The sequence below is a fragment of the Equus przewalskii genome, chromosome 14 (genome assembly GCF_037783145.1).
Source record: "Equus przewalskii isolate Varuska chromosome 14, EquPr2, whole genome shotgun sequence".
Taxonomy (NCBI): domain Eukaryota; kingdom Metazoa; phylum Chordata; class Mammalia; order Perissodactyla; family Equidae; genus Equus; species Equus przewalskii.
The window spans coordinates 68,580,475-68,596,917 of record NC_091844.1 but is presented as its reverse complement, the minus strand read 5'-3'; the positions used below and the strand labels follow the sequence as shown (position 1 = coordinate 68,596,917).

Here is a 16,443-nt window from a genome sequence, read left to right as displayed (position 1 = left end):
CAGGACCAGGCTGGGGCAGAGACCAGGTGTGGGTGGGCGTGAACAGTGCTCTCCACAAGACCATAAAAGTCCACCTCGAATGTTCTATTTTTAAAGCCAAATAGCAGCATTCTTCCTCCAGCCCCAAAAATGAAAATCTCAGAGCAGCAGTGAGTGTTCTGGTCAAGGACAAGGTGGGTACAACAGGGTACAGACTGAGCCACAGGGGATAAGAACCAGCTGAGGGAGAGTGTGCATCTTCTACCCTGATGAGCCCAACTCTGCCCCCTGCAGACATGCCAGGGGCATGACTTGCAACAGACTATGAGCAGAGACTTGAAACCTTAAGAAGCCAGCAATAGTCCCTTTGTCTCTCCTCAGCAGAAGACCACCTGTGCACGGGAAGAGGGGGCTCTTTATCCTGGCCAAGAAGGAGGTTGGGGTAGACAAGAGCAGCTGCAGACAGTACAGGAGCCCAGATTCTAAGTCCAATGGCAGTTTTTATTCCCTAGGAACAAAGACATGTGGGAAGAAACTCCAAAAGGAAATGGAAGCATGAATGACAAAAAGACACTAGGCTGGCATGGCTCAGGAGTCAGATGGATCGCACACTCCACACTGGACCTGGTCATGCCCTAGTTTCTTTGATCAACATCTGCCCCATCCCCAAGTGCCATTACAGAGGTGGAGGGTGGGGGCAGCGAGGTGTAAAGGTTCCCTACTTTACATAAAGGAGAGGGATGTACCTGTCTATTCCAAGAGGCCTCTCAGGGACACCAAAACCTCTCAAGAATGGAGGTAGACAGATAAGAATGAGAGGGGTCTGGGTGTCACAGACAACCTGAAAGCAGTCACAGGGGCCCTTTACGGCTGACAGCATCTGTGCTTAGATGGAACTGAAAGGGAAACAACAGCTGGGTGAGGCAACGTTGAGCTTTATGGTGGAGATGGTCAATCTTGCCAAATTGGGCCCCCAAGCAGTTATAACCAGCACTGCTGCTTCTATTCACTTCAAAGGAACTTGGCCATATGAAGTCAGAAGCCATTATCCTTTTCCCAAAGGAATCACTTCTGTCCCCTTTTCTGGAAAAATCTTGCCTCCTGCAAGTCTGGTCCTTTACAGAACAAACTAGCAAGAGACAAGGAAAAACCACGTCATACCCTCACACCTCCCGTGACATGACAGCTTCTAGTGCAGTATGAACCCCTAAGAACAAAGTCTTTGGTGTGGGGCCTGGAGAACTAAGTCATCTGGTCAGTCAGTCCCTGATAGTCTCTGCAGAACACATCAAGTAACTCATCCCTATAACACAGGGTGGTCTCTGGGCCTGGGTCCTGAGTCCAGATCACAGTGAGGTCTCCTGGAGGATGAAGGTGGGGCTGCTCGCCTGGTGCGCTGAGCCTTCCTCAGGCACTGCCATGGCCTCCTTGTCTCTGCTGCCCCTCAGCATCCCATTACTCATCTTCTCTGGAAACATAGCAGTGTCCATGGAGAGGTCCTGAGAAGCACAGAACAAAGGCAGCAGGGTGGGGTGAACATGAGACAAAGGGGTGCTAAAGGAACCCATGCGGAAAGGGTGAAAGACCCTACTTTGACCTCGGCTAGAAAGGAGATCAGCAAGAAGGGGGCAGGGGAGAAAGGGGGGAGCAGAGCACAGGGATGCAGGGACCAGCACACTGTGCGCCTCTCCAGGCTAAGACCCTTCTGCCCACCAAGCCAGCACTGCCCTGTGGGAAGGAGCCGGGGCAGCTGCTGTGGGACAGTCCAGGCTCAGGCAAATAATCAGCAAAACGGGTGCTGGGGGAGGACAAAGAAAGGGATGGAAGGGAACCTGGAAGGTGCACTAGGAGTCTGGACAGGGAAAGGAGGAGCCAATCTGCACAACATAGGTCCTACCTGGCTACAGCTTCTGCAGTGAAGTCGCTTCTGAAAGGACATGGGCAGGAGGGCAAGGAGTTTGGGCAACACTGGGTAAATGGTCCGAGGGTTCAGGGTCCGGCCCCGCATTCCCCCTGAAGGTAAAGGCGCTTCTGAGTCTCCTACCATGGAACCAGTGCACACCCAGCAAGCCCTCTGCTCTCGGGGCTCTGAGCCCCCAGCCCCACCCACCTCGCAGAGCTCAGACAAGAAGCCTGACTGTTACAGACACCCAGGAGCCCAGAATTCCCTGACCTCCAGACCCCAGATTCCCTGAGCTCCCTCCCTCAGCCCTTCCTCGTTTCTCTGTGCCCCCACTCCACACCCCCTCACCAGTGAGCAGACTGACAATCAGGCCCACCACAATGACTGTGGTAGAGTTGTGAGCGCTGTACCATAAATATGACAGGGAATAGAGATGTTGCAGCCCTGCAGGCCTGCAGAGAACAAAGAGGCGAGGACAATAAGCAATTAATTGACAGGGCATTCCTTCGGCACCTAGTTCTACCCACCTGCATGGTCCTAAGGTCTTGGGACCCAACACTCAACATAACATTTCCCTGAGGTCTCTTTGGCAAGGCCCCTGGGAAACCCCTCAGAAATGAGCTATTCCCTCCAAGGAGAAAAAGAATGAGCCCTGACTTACTTGGAGAGGGTGGTCGAGGGCATCAGGGTAGTCATGGTGACAGTGGTCAGATTGCTCGGCAGGGAAATGCTGGACCCATTAGGGTGAGAGGGTGCCATGCTGGAGCCCATGCTGGTCACTATGCTCCCAATGCCAATCCAGAAAGCCATGATGAGTCCAGCCAACAGGCCCACGATGGCACCCTGCCCAGAGACATGGCACACTCTCCTGTCACAATGCCATACCAAACCTTCACCCAGTTCCCAGCACTCATGGTGAGAGCCCTGCCAAGTCATTTCCCAACTCCACCCCTGCACATGACTGTGGAGCCAGAGGGTCACTCACAGGAGGGTTAGCACAAGGAAAGAACATCCCAAGGCAGAAGAGTCCGAGCAGCGGACCCCCAACCATGCCAAAGATGCTGATTGCTGCCTGCAGAGGACAGGGTTGAGAAAAACAGAGAGAACATATGCTCAGAGACACTCCCCACCCAACCCCCCACCCCCTCCCACCCCCGTCTCACCAATGTAGAACACAGCCACCCGCCAATGCCTCAGAGCCCCACTTGGCAGATCTGTCTCTTCTACCTGGAACCGTCAGAACGCAGGATTCCAGAGGGGAGGGAGGGTTAAGGGAATGTGCTTTGGGTTCTTCTCCGAGGCTGATCCTTAGATCTCTCAGAGCCAACAATGTCCTAGGAATGACTCTGGGGCTTTTGGCTACTTGAGAGTCTGTCCATAGGTAAAGGTGATCCATCAAAGAGGAATTTCTGACACCTGCCCCCTATGTCATTCTTGTCACAATAGCTGTCTTTCTCAATTTCCTGTTTCAGTTAGCTCCTTTTTTCTCTTAAAAATTGCTTTCTTCTCTCCATAGTCATTACCTGAAGCACGGGTCCCAAATGGGAGGAAATATAGGCCATTCCCAGACAAAGTAGCCCATAGCCAAACGCTAGGAAAAAAGAAGGGAAGAAACAAGCAAAGGTGAGTTAACACAATAAAAAAGGGTAAAAGTAGAACAAAGCTCCTTCCCCAGCCAAAAACTACCTCTGTGTCCCTGGAAACAGGGCATATTACCTCACGCCCCAGCTCCCTCCCACTCTGTCCTCACTCCCCTGTGACTCTGACACCTCCCCAGGAAATGCCCTGAGCCGTAAACAAGGTTGTATGCTTCATTCAGCAAGCATGCTGAGCCCAGGCCAAAGCCGGTGCCTTAAAGCAGACTGACAACAGTGCTTGTGGTATGTCTTAGAAAGAACATGATTGAAGAGATGAGGAAGCGTAATCCCACCGAGGATTCTGGAAAGCATGGTGGCTTGGACTTCAGAGAACTGAGGGAACCAAGGTCGAATCAGGTCTTCCATCGTAACAGTTGCCAGTGAATTAAAAGCAGAGGATATGGTGCTGAAAGGAGGAAGAAAAAGATGAGCTGCTTGAGTCTGGGAGCCGGGGAGGCAAGATTAACAAGGGACTCTATTGAGGGAACAGTGCCCCAAAGGTAGGAGGTGACACATGTAGCCAAAAACCATCCTCACAGTTGGCAGCAGAGGAAGAGGCCTGGGGCAAGGACATTTGTCCTTTTCTGAGTGGGGTACAGATATTGTCCAAGTAGATCAATTTTTGGTATTGTAAAAAAAGAATCCTTCTCCAAAAAGGGGGCATCTCCTGGGAGAGGATATGGTCTGTCCCACACAGATGAGCGGTCTCTTGTCATCCACAGATGGGTGGGCACAATGAGAAACTCAGCAGGATCCCCTCCTCCACATCACCTTGTACCAAGCAGAAGTCAGTTGAGCCAAGACTGAGGGAAATGGTCAGAGAGGTAGGTACCTGAGGGAGCCACTGAAGAGGCAGGCAACAAACAGCCCAGGCAGGCCTGGGAGGCCTTTCAGGAGATCCATCACAAAATACAGGACAAACTGCAAGCAGAGCACAAGTGCACAGCTCTCTTGAGAGAGGCGCCCTGCCCCAGGGTGAGACATGCGAGAAGCACCCTTGCATGTGCCCCCCAGTCTATGGGGACTGGGTGCATCAGGAAGGGGCCAGCCGCTGAGGGTGACCCCACAGTAAATGAAAAGAAAATGGGCTGTAGAGAGAGAACGGCACAGTTCATACCCCAGCTCTGCCCCAACCAGCAGGGTGACTGGAGCATGCTGACTACCTGCTGAGCCTCTTTTCTCCTCTGCAGAATGAGGCTTTTGGGAGTGTTAGATGAGACCAGGTGTAGGACAGCTCTCAGCAGAGCATGTGGTGCATGGTGGCGAGTCAATAAAGGTAGATTGCCAACCCAGTAGGCTGAGCACTGCGATTAGGTGATGCTGGGGGCTGGGACACTCACATGCTAGACTGCCAGAATCCCAGAGTGGAAAGAGATTTTATATCCATTTCCCATGCAGGGTGGGAGTCCTTCCTACAGCCAGTCAGACACTCTTATTTGGGGCCCAGGTTGGCACAGAAGGGGGCTAAAGAGGCCTTCTCACCTGGTCAGGGGCTGCTTGAGCCTGCTGGGTGCTCATGGGATACTCCTGGTAGTAGGCGAACATGACCAGGCCAATGAGGCAGCCCATACAGAGGACTACTTGCTGGCAAGGGAAGACTGCATAGCAGGAGCTACAAAAGAGGCCAGTGCCAAGGAGAAAGAGGGTGTTAACAGATACCCTTGGCATGTCCCCAAGCCTCCAGAAAGCAGACCCACGTCTCAACCCCAATGGGTGTGTGTGTGCTCTGGCAGCCTGCCCCCACCCAACTGCCTCTGTGGAACTGGGGCCCACTCTCTTCCCACAGCCCTTGCTCCCCAGTCTTCTTGTCCCTGCACTCACAGCACAGCAGCCTTCTCCGTGCGGGAGCTGAGGTAGCGCTGCACCTGAGCCTGGTTCACCCCATATAAGGAGAGCATCATAAAGACGCCACCAAAGGCCAAGGTCCAAAAAGTGTGCCGCACAAAAGGGTCTGGATCCAGCCTGCAACAGACACCACCTGGTCACTGTGCCATAGCCCCAGAAAAAGATTCAGCCTTCCTCGCCCTCCTACAACAGGGGTCAGAGGAAAGCAGAGCAGAGACATCGCTGCGAGGGCCAAGGAGCTACTAAACACAAGAATTGGATCGACTCAAAAGACAGTGCAAGTTAGAGGGAGAGTTCCATTCCTCCAACCCACAGCCTCATCCCAGGTACTAAAAACGTCTTGACCCTCCTTAACCACCAGCCAGACCCCTGTGATCACCCTCCCTCTCTGCAGTGCCAGCTTCCCACCTATCTCAGTGCTGCACCTAAGGCTTCCACAGATTGCCTTCTGCTTACTACAGCCCTGAGCTCAGGCTCTAGGATGGGCTCAGCTCCCAGGCACTACAGACCCCAGAGAGGGGAAAGGGTGTACTTACTCAATCCCAGAGATGCGGCCATGCTGGGAAGCCACATCCCACACATGCCCCAAGCCGCCCACCTTGGCTGACCCCACGATGATAACTGACAGCTGCCCTAGGAACATGACCAGTGTCTGGAACACATCTGTCCAGATGACTGCTTTCAGCCCACCCTGCAGGGAAAAAGATAGCACACCTGTCACAGATGTCTTTCAAACTTTCCACCACCGAGGACACCCCGCCACCAGTGAGGGCACTATATCACCACCAGGGGCATAATTGCTGAGACCCTGTTTACATCATTCCTACCACATCCCCTAGTTCATATGCTATCCACTCACCTACACCCCATCCCCTACCATAATCCCATCCCATCTTCTACATCTCATTTCATCCCACCCTAGAATTTCATCCCATTTCCTCATCTATATTGTTATTTCATCTCCCTCCTACCTTGTTATCTCATCCTTTCTTTTCCATTTCCTCCCATCTCCCCTCCTTACACTTCACTTCTTCTCCTTCCTCCCCTAAGACTTAACGTACTTACCAGAGCAGTGTAGACGCTACAGACAATGCCTAGGGTCAGCACTGACAGCCACAGATCAAAGCCAGTCACTATAAACAAATAAAAGTCACATTCTTGTCTCTGGAAGAGGGTTTCCCAGGCAACGAGCCAGAGAAGCCCTGGTAAAACATGAAGCATTTGGTCATTAAGGATAAAATAAATCATTCACCACAACAGAAAAAAAGAGTTTGCAGAGGTCCACTAAAAGGTGTTGATTAACCAGTTTAGATGGGGCATGGCAATGTTTGATTAGCTTTCAAGTGAGGTGAACCAAGCCTGCTTCTACCTCTGGTAGAGACCAGCCAAGGGCCCATTCAGTGAAATAATTCCCCGGCCAAGGTCAGATTCTTTTCTGCACACTCTCCTTTTCCTGTACCTCCCAGTGGTGTTTTCCCAGCCTGCCAGGGGCTGTGACTCCTCACCTGCATTGAGGGCCAATGATGGTGCATAGAGCACAACCCCCATATAGATCACCTGTTGGGTATGGAAAAGAGAACATGAGGGAAGATGAAGGTGGGCAAAGAGGAAGAAAGATGGAGCTCCAATATCCCAATAGCCTCCCTTCACCTAGGCTCCCTTTCTTCTCCCTTCTTCCAAATTTTGGCTTGCTGCCACCACAGGTTCTGTGCTGAAACTAGAAGGAAAGGGAAGTAGGATGCCTCTGGGGGCTTCAGTGACACTGACCCCTGGCAGAAATTTCAATCCTGCCAGTTTGAGAGCAGGGAAGGCTCCAACTGCTTCAGCAAGCCTGAGTTCAGGTCCCTCTACCATGTCTCAGGCTCAATTTTTATCCTCATTCCACTTACCATCTGAAAGATGAAGGTCACGGTCCCACAAACCCGCACAGCTTTATTGAATCGGAGCTCCAGGTACTAGGAGAAATATATAAAAATATATAGAAATGTATATTTAAAAAAAGGTATTCCTTCCTACTCTGCCTCTCACAATTCACACACAACTTCTCTCAAGAGGTGCAGGAACATGAGGGAATATCCAACTCATATCCACTCTGCCCCACACAGTACAGCACACTCCTCCTCTCCCTACTCACACCCCCACCTGATCTCACTTAGAACTTGTAAACACATGATGCTCTCTGTCACTCTCATTAGGCAGAGGAGATCCAGGGGCCCAGATCTCTCATAGGTGCCCTGTTCCTCCTCTCCATCCCCGACCCTGCGGGTCCTATGTGATCCTCCCTTCCTCCCTGCTCACCTCATAGGCACTGGTGAGATGCAGGCGGTAGAAGACAGGGATGAAGACGTGTGCAGGGATCAGCAGCCCCAGGAAATAGGAGATGCCCAGGAACCAGTACTGGGTCCCAAATTGGTAGATCTCGGACGGCACACCCAGGATAGCCACGGCTGATTGGAAGGTGGCCAGCAGGGACAGTGCCACAGGAAAGCAGGTCATTTTGCGGTCTGCCATCAGCAGCTGGCCAATGGTATGCTGGCCCCAGCCACGACAGGCATGGTAGAGCCCAATGGCGAGGGAGAGAACAAGCAGCAAGATGAAGACCACATAGTCCACGGTGGAAAAGGTGGATGTGACAACGCTTGTGTCTGAGGGTGGGGGGAGGGGAGAGGAGGTGCTCACCCCCACATTCATATCCTTACTGTGTCTGTGACCTGCAGCCACTTGCTGTGCCTGGGCTCTGGGCTGCCACTGGCCTGAGCAGTGGCAGACAAGTGGCTACAACCTGGCTCCCAGCCAAAGTCTCACAGTCCTCCTCCTCCACCAAGTGACATCGTCCAGGGTTAGCTGCAAAGGAATCAGCTTCTAGTTAGGTCTATCCTGCCTTCATGGCCACCTACCCTTTGGCCTGTGTATCCCAAACCACCAAACTTGGACCAGCCACCTCTGTGGCAGCCCTTGAAGATCTGGAGAAAGCAGCAGAGTGAGACAGCCAGGAGACAACTACCCGGCCAAGATCTTTCCGGGCATACACAGCTGTGAAATTTAAGAAACTTCTTAGGTCTCCACCCCAGTAACAAAAGAAAAATCAACTCTAGCCCGTGTTTTTTCTTAGAAGAATTCCCTGGCTCTGCTTGTAGGCATAGACCCAGTCACTACAATGTACTAAGCCAGCAGGGCCCAGCCTGGCGCCATAGCCCAGCAGGGGAAAAGAAAGGGAGACTAATGACAGCATGGCTTCCTCTATTCCCCCGGCCTCAGTCCCCGCCTGTCATGATTCCCAGTGTCACCTTCCTAACAGCACCCCTTCTCAGCACTGATCACCAGGAAGATCATCTCTATGGCAACCGCAAACTCCATTCCAGGCAATCCCAGGTCAATCACTCCATGCCCCTTTCTTAACATTCTCCCTTACACCACTAGATAAGCCTTGATATCCACCTCTTGGCTCCTCTACCTGTAACACCACAGTCAACGGCAGGTCCAGGAAGAGCAGGAGGATTTAAAAGTGAGAAGGCAACATGCTGGAGCCAGGGGTTCAGAGTTGCAATTACAGGCACTTCGAAGAGAAGCAAACCAGCCAGGGAGAGTGGGCTGGGAGAGTCCCACTGAGGCAGACACGTACCTAGAGAAGCAATCCCTGTTCCGAGGCAGAGTCGCCTGGAGAAGTTGTGTGTCTGGAGCTGGGCAGAGGCTGAGGGTCTGGCTCTGTAAGTGGCTGAGGTGAGATGAGGAAGTGAGGGTGGAGTGAAGCTCAGTAGCTATTTGTTCTGGCCCCTTCAGGGAACCAATCGCTGGGGTCCAAATGGCCCTATCACCCTATGGCCCCCAAACTCCAGCTCAGTCCTAGAGGCTCCAGAATGGCGAGCAGGGAGCTCACATTCAACAGCATTCCTGGATGGATTAGGCTTTCACTGTAAGTCTCACTTGGCACTGTGTGCTAGAGGGAATTGGAAAGGAGGAGTTGAGAGAAGATGTGAAAGTTGCTTTTCTGACTCCTGCACAAGAAATACTAATCCTCAAAGAATACACCATTATCCTCAGAACAAGGACCACATCATAGCATTTCAAAACTTAAAAGGATCTTAAGAGATCTTTATTACCACCCCCTCATTTACTGACAAGACACTGAGGCCCAGATGACTTTCCAAAACCACAGAGCCGATTACCGTCAGAGGCTAGATCAGAACCCAGCTCTAGTGACCGATCCCTCATCCATCTGCTCCCATTCACGCCACACTGTCTATAGGGTCTACTTCTTGGAGTGCTTATTGGTATGAGGAAAAAAATACCACAGAATGCCATGTATCTGGATAGCCTAATGATGACAGTTAACATTTTCCGAGCACCTGCTATGTAGCCTGGCAGTGTCCTATGTACCTCATAAACATTAGTAATAATGAGTAATAAAGAAATAACCATAGCTATTCACTTCCAAAACACCATGTCTCAGGTTATGCACTTTACATGAACACTCTGTAGTTATCAAAGGTTACACAGCATAACACAAAACAAGAGAGAAAGACACAGTGCTATCTGCAGATATGACAGATGATTCACCAGGGCCCCTAGCCTCACTACTCCCAGAACCAGGGGAGAAGCAGATTGTTAACTGCAGTCAGTTAGTTATGGAACAAAGTTTAGATTCCAACTAATCTAGAGACATACTAATATAAGCTATGTCTTCTGCTCTTGCCCACTAGGAGAAAGATCAGCCTGGCTGTGTTCTGCCTCTCCACAGTGTTCTTGGGCAGATGTTGCCTGGCTGGTAATCTACAGCCTTACACACACCTGAACTCTGAACCTCCTGGGGCCAATGAAGAAAGGAAATCAGACTGGCAACTCTAGGATCACGTGTTCTACAGAGTCAGAAATGTTAGTCCCCAGAACAGTGTTACCAACAGGCCACTATGGTTTAACCTAAAGACGCCCTGGACCTCTGTCCAATACACTGCAACATTTCAAGTTTTCTCACCCGTCTTTGGCAAATTTTTACTGCTATGATAGAGGTGATGGGAACTACTGGGAAGTAAGAGAAGACGTCTGCTGTGTGCAAATAAGAATGTGTGGCAGAAAAGGGTTAGTGACATGGATAGGCAGGTGGTTGGACAAAGGAAGAAAGGTCCCAGTGTAGACTGGAACACAGACATACAGAAATGGAGACCCTCTCCTTCTGGGGTAAACTGGCAGGGCTTCCTGACGGAACTCTATTGTATGAGGTGCAGAGAACCCTCCTGGATGGCTGAAGAAAGACAGAGCCAGGCAAGACAGGAAAAACCTGACCCAGTAAAAAGCCTTCATCAAACATGACAGTGGCTTTCTAAAAACTCTACACTGATCCAAACTCTAGGGATTTGCACCTCTCTGAGAGTGGGAGCCCAAAGGAAGAGCCGAGTTGTTTCACTGAAACGGTAACACACGGGGCACAAAAAGCAGGCTGTGAGACTCCTTTTAAAGAGTCTAACTCACACACAAGAAAGGAAGAGTATCCTTCTCCACCGCCCTACTCCCATCCTCATTTTGGTCACTTTATAGGAGTCAAAGAATTGCTCTGACTCTTACAAAAGGCAAAGGAGCCACTGCAGGACCAAACGCCCCCAAGATTCCTTCAAAATCTGTCCTTATGCCCAGAATTCCTCAAGACCTGAAAGGGTTTGGGGGCCCTCACGAGACTGCTAATAACTACCAAAAATGCCTTAGAAAAAGTGCCAGCCAGCCAGCTGAAAGCAAATCCTTTCAGGAGATTCCAGATACCCGGGGGTATGTGGAAGGGAAGGCTGGGCCGGCTACTCAAGATGAGCTCTGGTTAGCGGTCATGAGCTTTTGGCCGGCCCCAAGCAAAGCCAACACTCAGTCCATCCGGGCACGGGGCTCGCCCGGGGCCCTTCGCTGAGCTCTCGGGCCACCCTGGGACAGCGCTCGCCTTGCCCTCACCTCCGTGGCTCAGCCAGGGCTAAGAAAGTCTCGTCGTTCTTCCTGAGATCAGCATCGCTCCGTTTTGCTGCGAGGGCAAAGGAGATGAGGAGTTAGGGTCGGTCTATCTCGCCCTCATCTCCGCGCCAGGGCTCCGGACGCGGCGCGGTCTCAGGACTGAGGTGAAGAGGACAGGGTGCCCGGGGCGTCCCCAGGCTCGTCTCCTCCCGCCCGGGCTTGCCCTTCGCCCTTCGCTCCTCCATCACCCATACCCTCTTTATTTCCTGGCTTTCCTCCTTCCCTCCACACACGAGGTGGCGGGCCCAACTACCACCTGGCTGCTCACACCTCAGATCTTCCCGGGCCCCCAAGCCGGGGGGCCGGCTCGCCCCGCCCTCCCCGTCCTATCGCCACTCTCCTGAGGGTATGGGCCCACACCCTCCCGGCCCGCCCCGTCCGGCCCACCTGCCAGGTCTCCACACGTGGGTCCGGCCGCGCCGGAGTGCCCGGCCTGCGCCCGGGCCGGGTGACAGTGGGCCCCGCCCCCTGCCCGCCCCCGCGCCGCCATGTTTACTGAGGGCGAACGGAGAGGGCCCCAGCTGCTGCGGAGAAGTGACCTCGGCGTCTGGGCACGAGGAGCGCGCAGCTGAAAGAGTGGTGGTGGGGGAGGCCTTCGGTGAATGGAAAAAGGAGAGGGGGTCGGCCAGTGCCCCCTAACCAGGACCGGGGCGCACGGAGAAGAGCGCTGACCTCTGCCAGCAGCACCAACCCACAGCCCGCCCCGGGCCACCCCCGGGCGAGGGCGTGACGCACGGGGGGGCGGGGCCACACGCGCAAGTCTCGCGAGCAGCTGAGAAGGACGAAGGGAGCGGAAAATGGCCTTTCGCGAGCGGGGACGTCCTTCGAGCCTGGTGGCCTGGGCTGCCGCCCTGCTGCTCGCTCTGGGCGTGGAAAGGGCTCTGGCGCTACCCGAGGTACAGAAGCAACTTAGAAGTCTGGCCGAAGCCGAGTTGCTGGTCAGCTGTGTGTCTTGCTCGCCCGCCCTTGGCTCTCCCGTCTCTCCAGCCGGCCCGCAGCTCCGATTTCGCCCCCGAGGCCTCCCCAGCCGGAGCAGAGCAGGCTCCGGCTCCCCAGTACTCACGCTGCGCGGGTCTCCCAGCACCCTCGCCCTGCCGACGTCCAAAGACCTTTGAAATTTGATCTCCTCGCTCCTTAATCTTTGAATAAGTTTTTTCTACAGAGTCCTCTGGCTCTTGTGCAAGCTCGCCACGGACGAATGCCGTATATCGTGCCGTGGCGGGACTGTCCCTTCTGTAATGCTTGATGATGAGTTCTTTGTGTACCTGCAATTCTTTTACACCCGGCCAAACCCGGCTGTCAGATTGAGAAATCACTGGAGAGGGCATAATAAGTATGTTCTAAAACTAAACCCTCAAAGAAGAGGGCCTTCCCTGAGTGAGGTCTGGTACAGAAAGTCTCTGGTGCGCCTTTTTGGCGCTTGGCTCTAGGGGAAGAAATACATCTCAGTAAACCTGATTAAAAGGTAGGACACTTCCTGCCCTGCGTTAGAGGAATTGTGGAGAGTGTACTGGCAGTTAACTTTTGATCTCCATTCTTTTCTTGGCTTTTCTTTCTGGTGTCCTAATAGTTTTCTCTCTTCTGCAGATATGCATCCAGTGTCCAGGGAGTGTGCAAAATTTGTCAGAAGTGGCCCTTTACTGTAAGCAGACACCAGGGCTAATGCTGCATGCCCGCTGCTGCCTGAATCAGAAGGGCACCATCCTGGGGTGAGGGAGGAGAAGACATCCCTGGATACTGGAAAAGAGTTCCCAAACCGGATTCTTCGAGGCTTGCTTGATTGGCTTTTGGGATAAATATTGGTGCCTGTTTTGGAGGCATCTAAACCATGATTCTCAGACTTTTAAATCTATTATAGCATTTTTGGCTAGGTGAAAAACCCTGTGGTTCTTTCTGATTGAAACTGCATAAAAGTCATAATTTTGGCCTTTTTTTTTTTTTTTTTTTTTGAGGCTTTTATGGCTTCGTTAAAAAAAAAAAAGCTTTCTTCTCTTGGTTACTGTCAACTCTTTGGATTATTTACTGTGTGTCCATGAAATGACTCCCTTAGCCTCCAAGACACTATGCTAATATGGTTTTCTTCCCTTTCTGATGAATTCATGTTTGTCTTTAAGGCAAATGCCTCTTCCTGTCCCCTTATGCAGGTTAGTCCCTGCATTTTTTCCTTTACGTTCTTGAGAATCCACCTATTCTTAGGGCTTCAGCTGTAACCACCATGCAGGTGTCTCCCAAAACTACATCTCTTTTAGTATCCTTTGACCTCTCTCCAAGCTCCAGGTATGTGTGGGTACCTCTAGCTTCCTATTAAACAATTCCTCTTCACTGCACCCTCACTTCAAACTCAAAATGTCATATGTCTTGCTTCCATTCTCTTTCCCTAATCTACCTAAATACTACTCTACATTAAACTTTATGAAAGCCAATTTTTTTCCATTATCACTCGCTGGCTTTAAAATTAGACTTACAAGTGTCTGTGCCCTGAGGATAAAGTTCAGACCATGAACTACCACAGACTGATCCCAACCCACTTTTCCAACATTATTTCCAATTATTTGTCCACCCAAACCCTGCACCAGGGTCTGGCTTCAGCCAGACTCGCCTACCTCCAAAATCATTGCACCTTTGTTTATTTTTTCAGGCCTCTCTCTTTACCTGAAACTGCCTTCCTCCATCCCATTAAGAGATATCCATCCTTTAATTCCAACATTCTTTGTGAATGGTCCCTAACTAAATACCAAAGTAATATCTTTCTATTTTTTTATTCCTTCTAATCCTTAGTGTCTGTACCACTCAAATTACTGTCCTGTGACTTCTTATATATTGTAATTTAATGTTTATATTGTTTTTATTTTTGGTGATGGCCTTGTTCCTCTACTACATTGTGAGCCACTTGAAAGCTAAGATACTGAGGGGCTTTTTTTCATTCTCCCAATTTTTGCAGTTAGTAGGCACTTGGTAAATATTTGTAGATTATTAGTTGAATTCTACAATAGATATTGAAGAAAACATACTGTGGCATGTTTCTTAATATCCAGTAGTTTACATCCAATCTGTGGTAGAAAATGCACTTGGAAAAAACTTCAATTTATATGACTTGCATTTTTTTTCCATTTGAAGGCCCTTTGTGTATCTGAGAATCATAATAATATGACTATGAGATTCACTAATCTAGATAAGAAACAAGTTTCTTCTCATATATGCACAGATGCATAGGTATACTAATAAGAACAGTACTGTCCAATAGACCTTTCTGCCATGATGGATATGCTCCATATCTGTACTCTCCAATACAGTAGCCACTAACCATGTTACTAAACACTTGAAATGTGGCTAGTGCAAATGAGGGACTGAATTTTTTTAATTTAAATTAAGTAGCTACATGTAGCTAATGGTGACTGAATTGGCCAATGCAGGATCAAAACATCTACCACAGCACCTACTTTGTGGCCCTGTACACAGCTGTGTTCAATTAATAATAGCTGAAAAGGGGGTTATGTTAGCTTACCATGATGAAGAGGAGAGACACATAGTTAGAACAGTTACTTTCTCTCGTCAGGCTGGATCTCCAGAACTGTTCGCTGAAGGACCCTGGTCCACACTTTCCTCAGGCACATACAGCTATAATCATGTAAGTTATTGGTTATCCTTCCTTCCAAAAGGTGACTATGGCAAAGGGTTGATGGGAAACTCTTTAAGGATGGATTCCTAAAAAGGTGTTTGAATATTAATGTCTAAACTTGGACACCTCAGAATGAGAACTGGATTACCAGTCCAGGAAGATGTGTGAATAGAGATAGGGTGTTTTCCTAGAGCACAGTGCTAACAGTGTGTGCTTTGCAGAGACCTACAAGTAAACCCCCTCAAGGATGACTTGGCTGGCACCTTCCGTGGCTTTACCCAGCTCCAGACTCTGTGAGTGAGGGTATAGGGTAGGGGAGAGAATCACACGGGAGCAGTACTGTGAGCTCAGCAACTTTGAGCTGCATATTATGACTGCCTATGTTGTGTTCAGGATACTGCCACAAGATGTCAGCTGTCCTGGAGGTATTAATGCCTGGGATACTGTCACCTTTTATACAAACAACCAAACCTGCCAAGGGCAAAGGAACCTTTGCAACAGCACTGGGGACCCAGGTATGCTGTCTGACCTCCACCTTTCTGGGAACTGCTTTTCCTCCTTTGTGTTTTCTACTTTAGGTCAGAAAGACAGTTGAGTTGCTTAAGTGCCTGTTGTTCGGGTTTCTGAGGTTCTAACCCCTTGGAAAGAAAAGGTCTTATAATGTATTTTATTATTGTTGTTATGTTCCAATTGTCTATAATCTTCTTTCTTCTACCTTGAACCTAGAAATAATTGAGAGAATCTAAGTTGAAACAGATGCTTGAGAAACATACCTAATAAGATCCAGTAATGTTCTGTTTTTCTGTGGCTCCCAGAAATGTGTCCTGAGAATGGATCTTGTGAGCCTGATGGTCCAGGTCTTCTGCAGTGTGTTTGTGCTGATGGCTTTCATGGTTACAAGTGTATGCGCCAGGTGAGAAATTAGACCTTCTAATTAGGGAGAAGAGAAATGCACAGAGTAAGCACCTCTCTGAAACAAGAGCTGTAAGATGCAAATCGCCTAGAGAAGGAAACTGTAACGGAATTGCCCTGGATGAGGGGATAGGTATACAAGGAAGGAACTGGGTGATAGGGTGTAGCCCTCGGTGTAATGCTGTATCAGGATTTACTGTCTGTTTTTCACAGGGCTCATTCCCGTTGCTTATGTTCTTTGGGATTCTGGGATCCACCACGTTATCCATCTCTATCCTGCTTTGGGGAACCCAACGCCGAAAAGCCAAGGCTTCATGAATCACATAGGTCTTCCTACTGACCTGAAGATCGTCCTGATCTATCTTAGCCCAGCCAGGGAGATTTGCTTCCTAGACAGGCATCGTTGGCCAGTGGATCTTCCTCAAGGCTGAGGCCACCTTTGGAAGAAGGATAGAAAATTGCACAACGCTGGAGGGGCATGGAGACTCCAGTCCAGAACTAGTACTAGTTCCCATTTGTACTGTTAACTGTAATAAAAACTTTTTCTTCTTCTTCTTCTT

General features: G+C 50.3%; 2 protein-coding genes across 17 annotated transcripts; one reads left to right on the top strand and one right to left on the bottom strand.

Annotated features, from left to right (window-relative positions):
* Nucleotides 1-459: 459 nt before the first annotated feature.
* Nucleotides 460-12,615, bottom strand: SLC5A6 (solute carrier family 5 member 6). 15 transcript variants are annotated; one of them, XM_070573007.1, is made up of 18 exons: nucleotides 12,416-12,599; nucleotides 11,296-11,362; nucleotides 8,987-9,301; nucleotides 7,663-8,208; nucleotides 7,254-7,319; nucleotides 6,870-6,921; nucleotides 6,430-6,497; nucleotides 5,901-6,055; nucleotides 5,341-5,481; nucleotides 5,002-5,131; nucleotides 4,352-4,440; nucleotides 3,813-3,925; nucleotides 3,406-3,473; nucleotides 2,868-2,954; nucleotides 2,544-2,725; nucleotides 2,231-2,334; nucleotides 1,877-1,992; nucleotides 460-1,478 (listed from the first exon to the last, which is right to left on the bottom strand). In XM_070573007.1, the coding sequence occupies exons 4-18, from the start codon at nucleotides 8,053-8,055 to the stop codon at nucleotides 1,326-1,328; spliced, it is 1,917 nt and encodes a 638-aa protein (XP_070429108.1). In that variant the 5' UTR covers nucleotides 8,056-8,208; nucleotides 8,987-9,301; nucleotides 11,296-11,362; nucleotides 12,416-12,599; the 3' UTR covers nucleotides 460-1,325. The 15 variants fall into 15 exon arrangements, with proteins under 15 accessions (XP_070429108.1, XP_070429099.1, XP_070429100.1 ...); XM_070572998.1 differs by having other exon boundaries at nucleotides 8,987-9,079; XM_070572999.1 differs by lacking the exon at nucleotides 12,416-12,599 and adding an exon at nucleotides 11,849-12,068 and having other exon boundaries at nucleotides 8,987-9,079.
* Nucleotides 12,108-16,437, top strand: ATRAID (all-trans retinoic acid induced differentiation factor). Of its 2 annotated transcripts, XM_008513015.2 has the most exons (7): nucleotides 12,108-12,248; nucleotides 12,940-13,061; nucleotides 14,909-14,980; nucleotides 15,193-15,264; nucleotides 15,365-15,486; nucleotides 15,787-15,884; nucleotides 16,097-16,437. In XM_008513015.2, exons 1-7 carry the CDS (start codon nucleotides 12,150-12,152, stop codon nucleotides 16,199-16,201), a joined length of 690 nt encoding a protein of 229 aa, XP_008511237.1. In that variant the 5' UTR covers nucleotides 12,108-12,149; the 3' UTR covers nucleotides 16,202-16,437. The 2 variants fall into 2 exon arrangements, with proteins under 2 accessions (XP_008511237.1, XP_070429155.1); XM_070573054.1 differs by lacking the exon at nucleotides 15,193-15,264.
* Nucleotides 16,438-16,443: the final 6 nt, after the last annotated feature.

Coding starts and splice junctions, on each gene's coding strand:
- ATRAID (XM_008513015.2), top strand. CDS start 12,150: ATGGCCTTTCGCGAGCGGGGACGTCCTTCGAGCCTGGTGGCCTGGGCT. Junction 15,265..15,364: donor TTTACCCAGCTCCAGACTCT/GTGAGTGAGGGT, acceptor TGTTGTGTTCAG/GATACTGCCACAAGATGTCA. Junction 15,487..15,786: donor CAACAGCACTGGGGACCCAG/GTATGCTGTCTG, acceptor TGTGGCTCCCAG/AAATGTGTCCTGAGAATGGA.
- SLC5A6 (XM_070573002.1), bottom strand. CDS start 8,055: ATGAATGTGGGGGTGAGCACCTCCTCTCCCCTCCCCCCACCCTCAGAC. Junction 7,320..7,662: donor ATCTCACCAGTGCCTATGAG/GTGAGCAGGGAG, acceptor TATTTCTCCTAG/TACCTGGAGCTCCGATTCAA. Junction 5,482..5,900: donor GGCCGCATCTCTGGGATTGA/GTAAGTACACCC, acceptor TGTCTGTTGCAG/GCTGGATCCAGACCCTTTTG.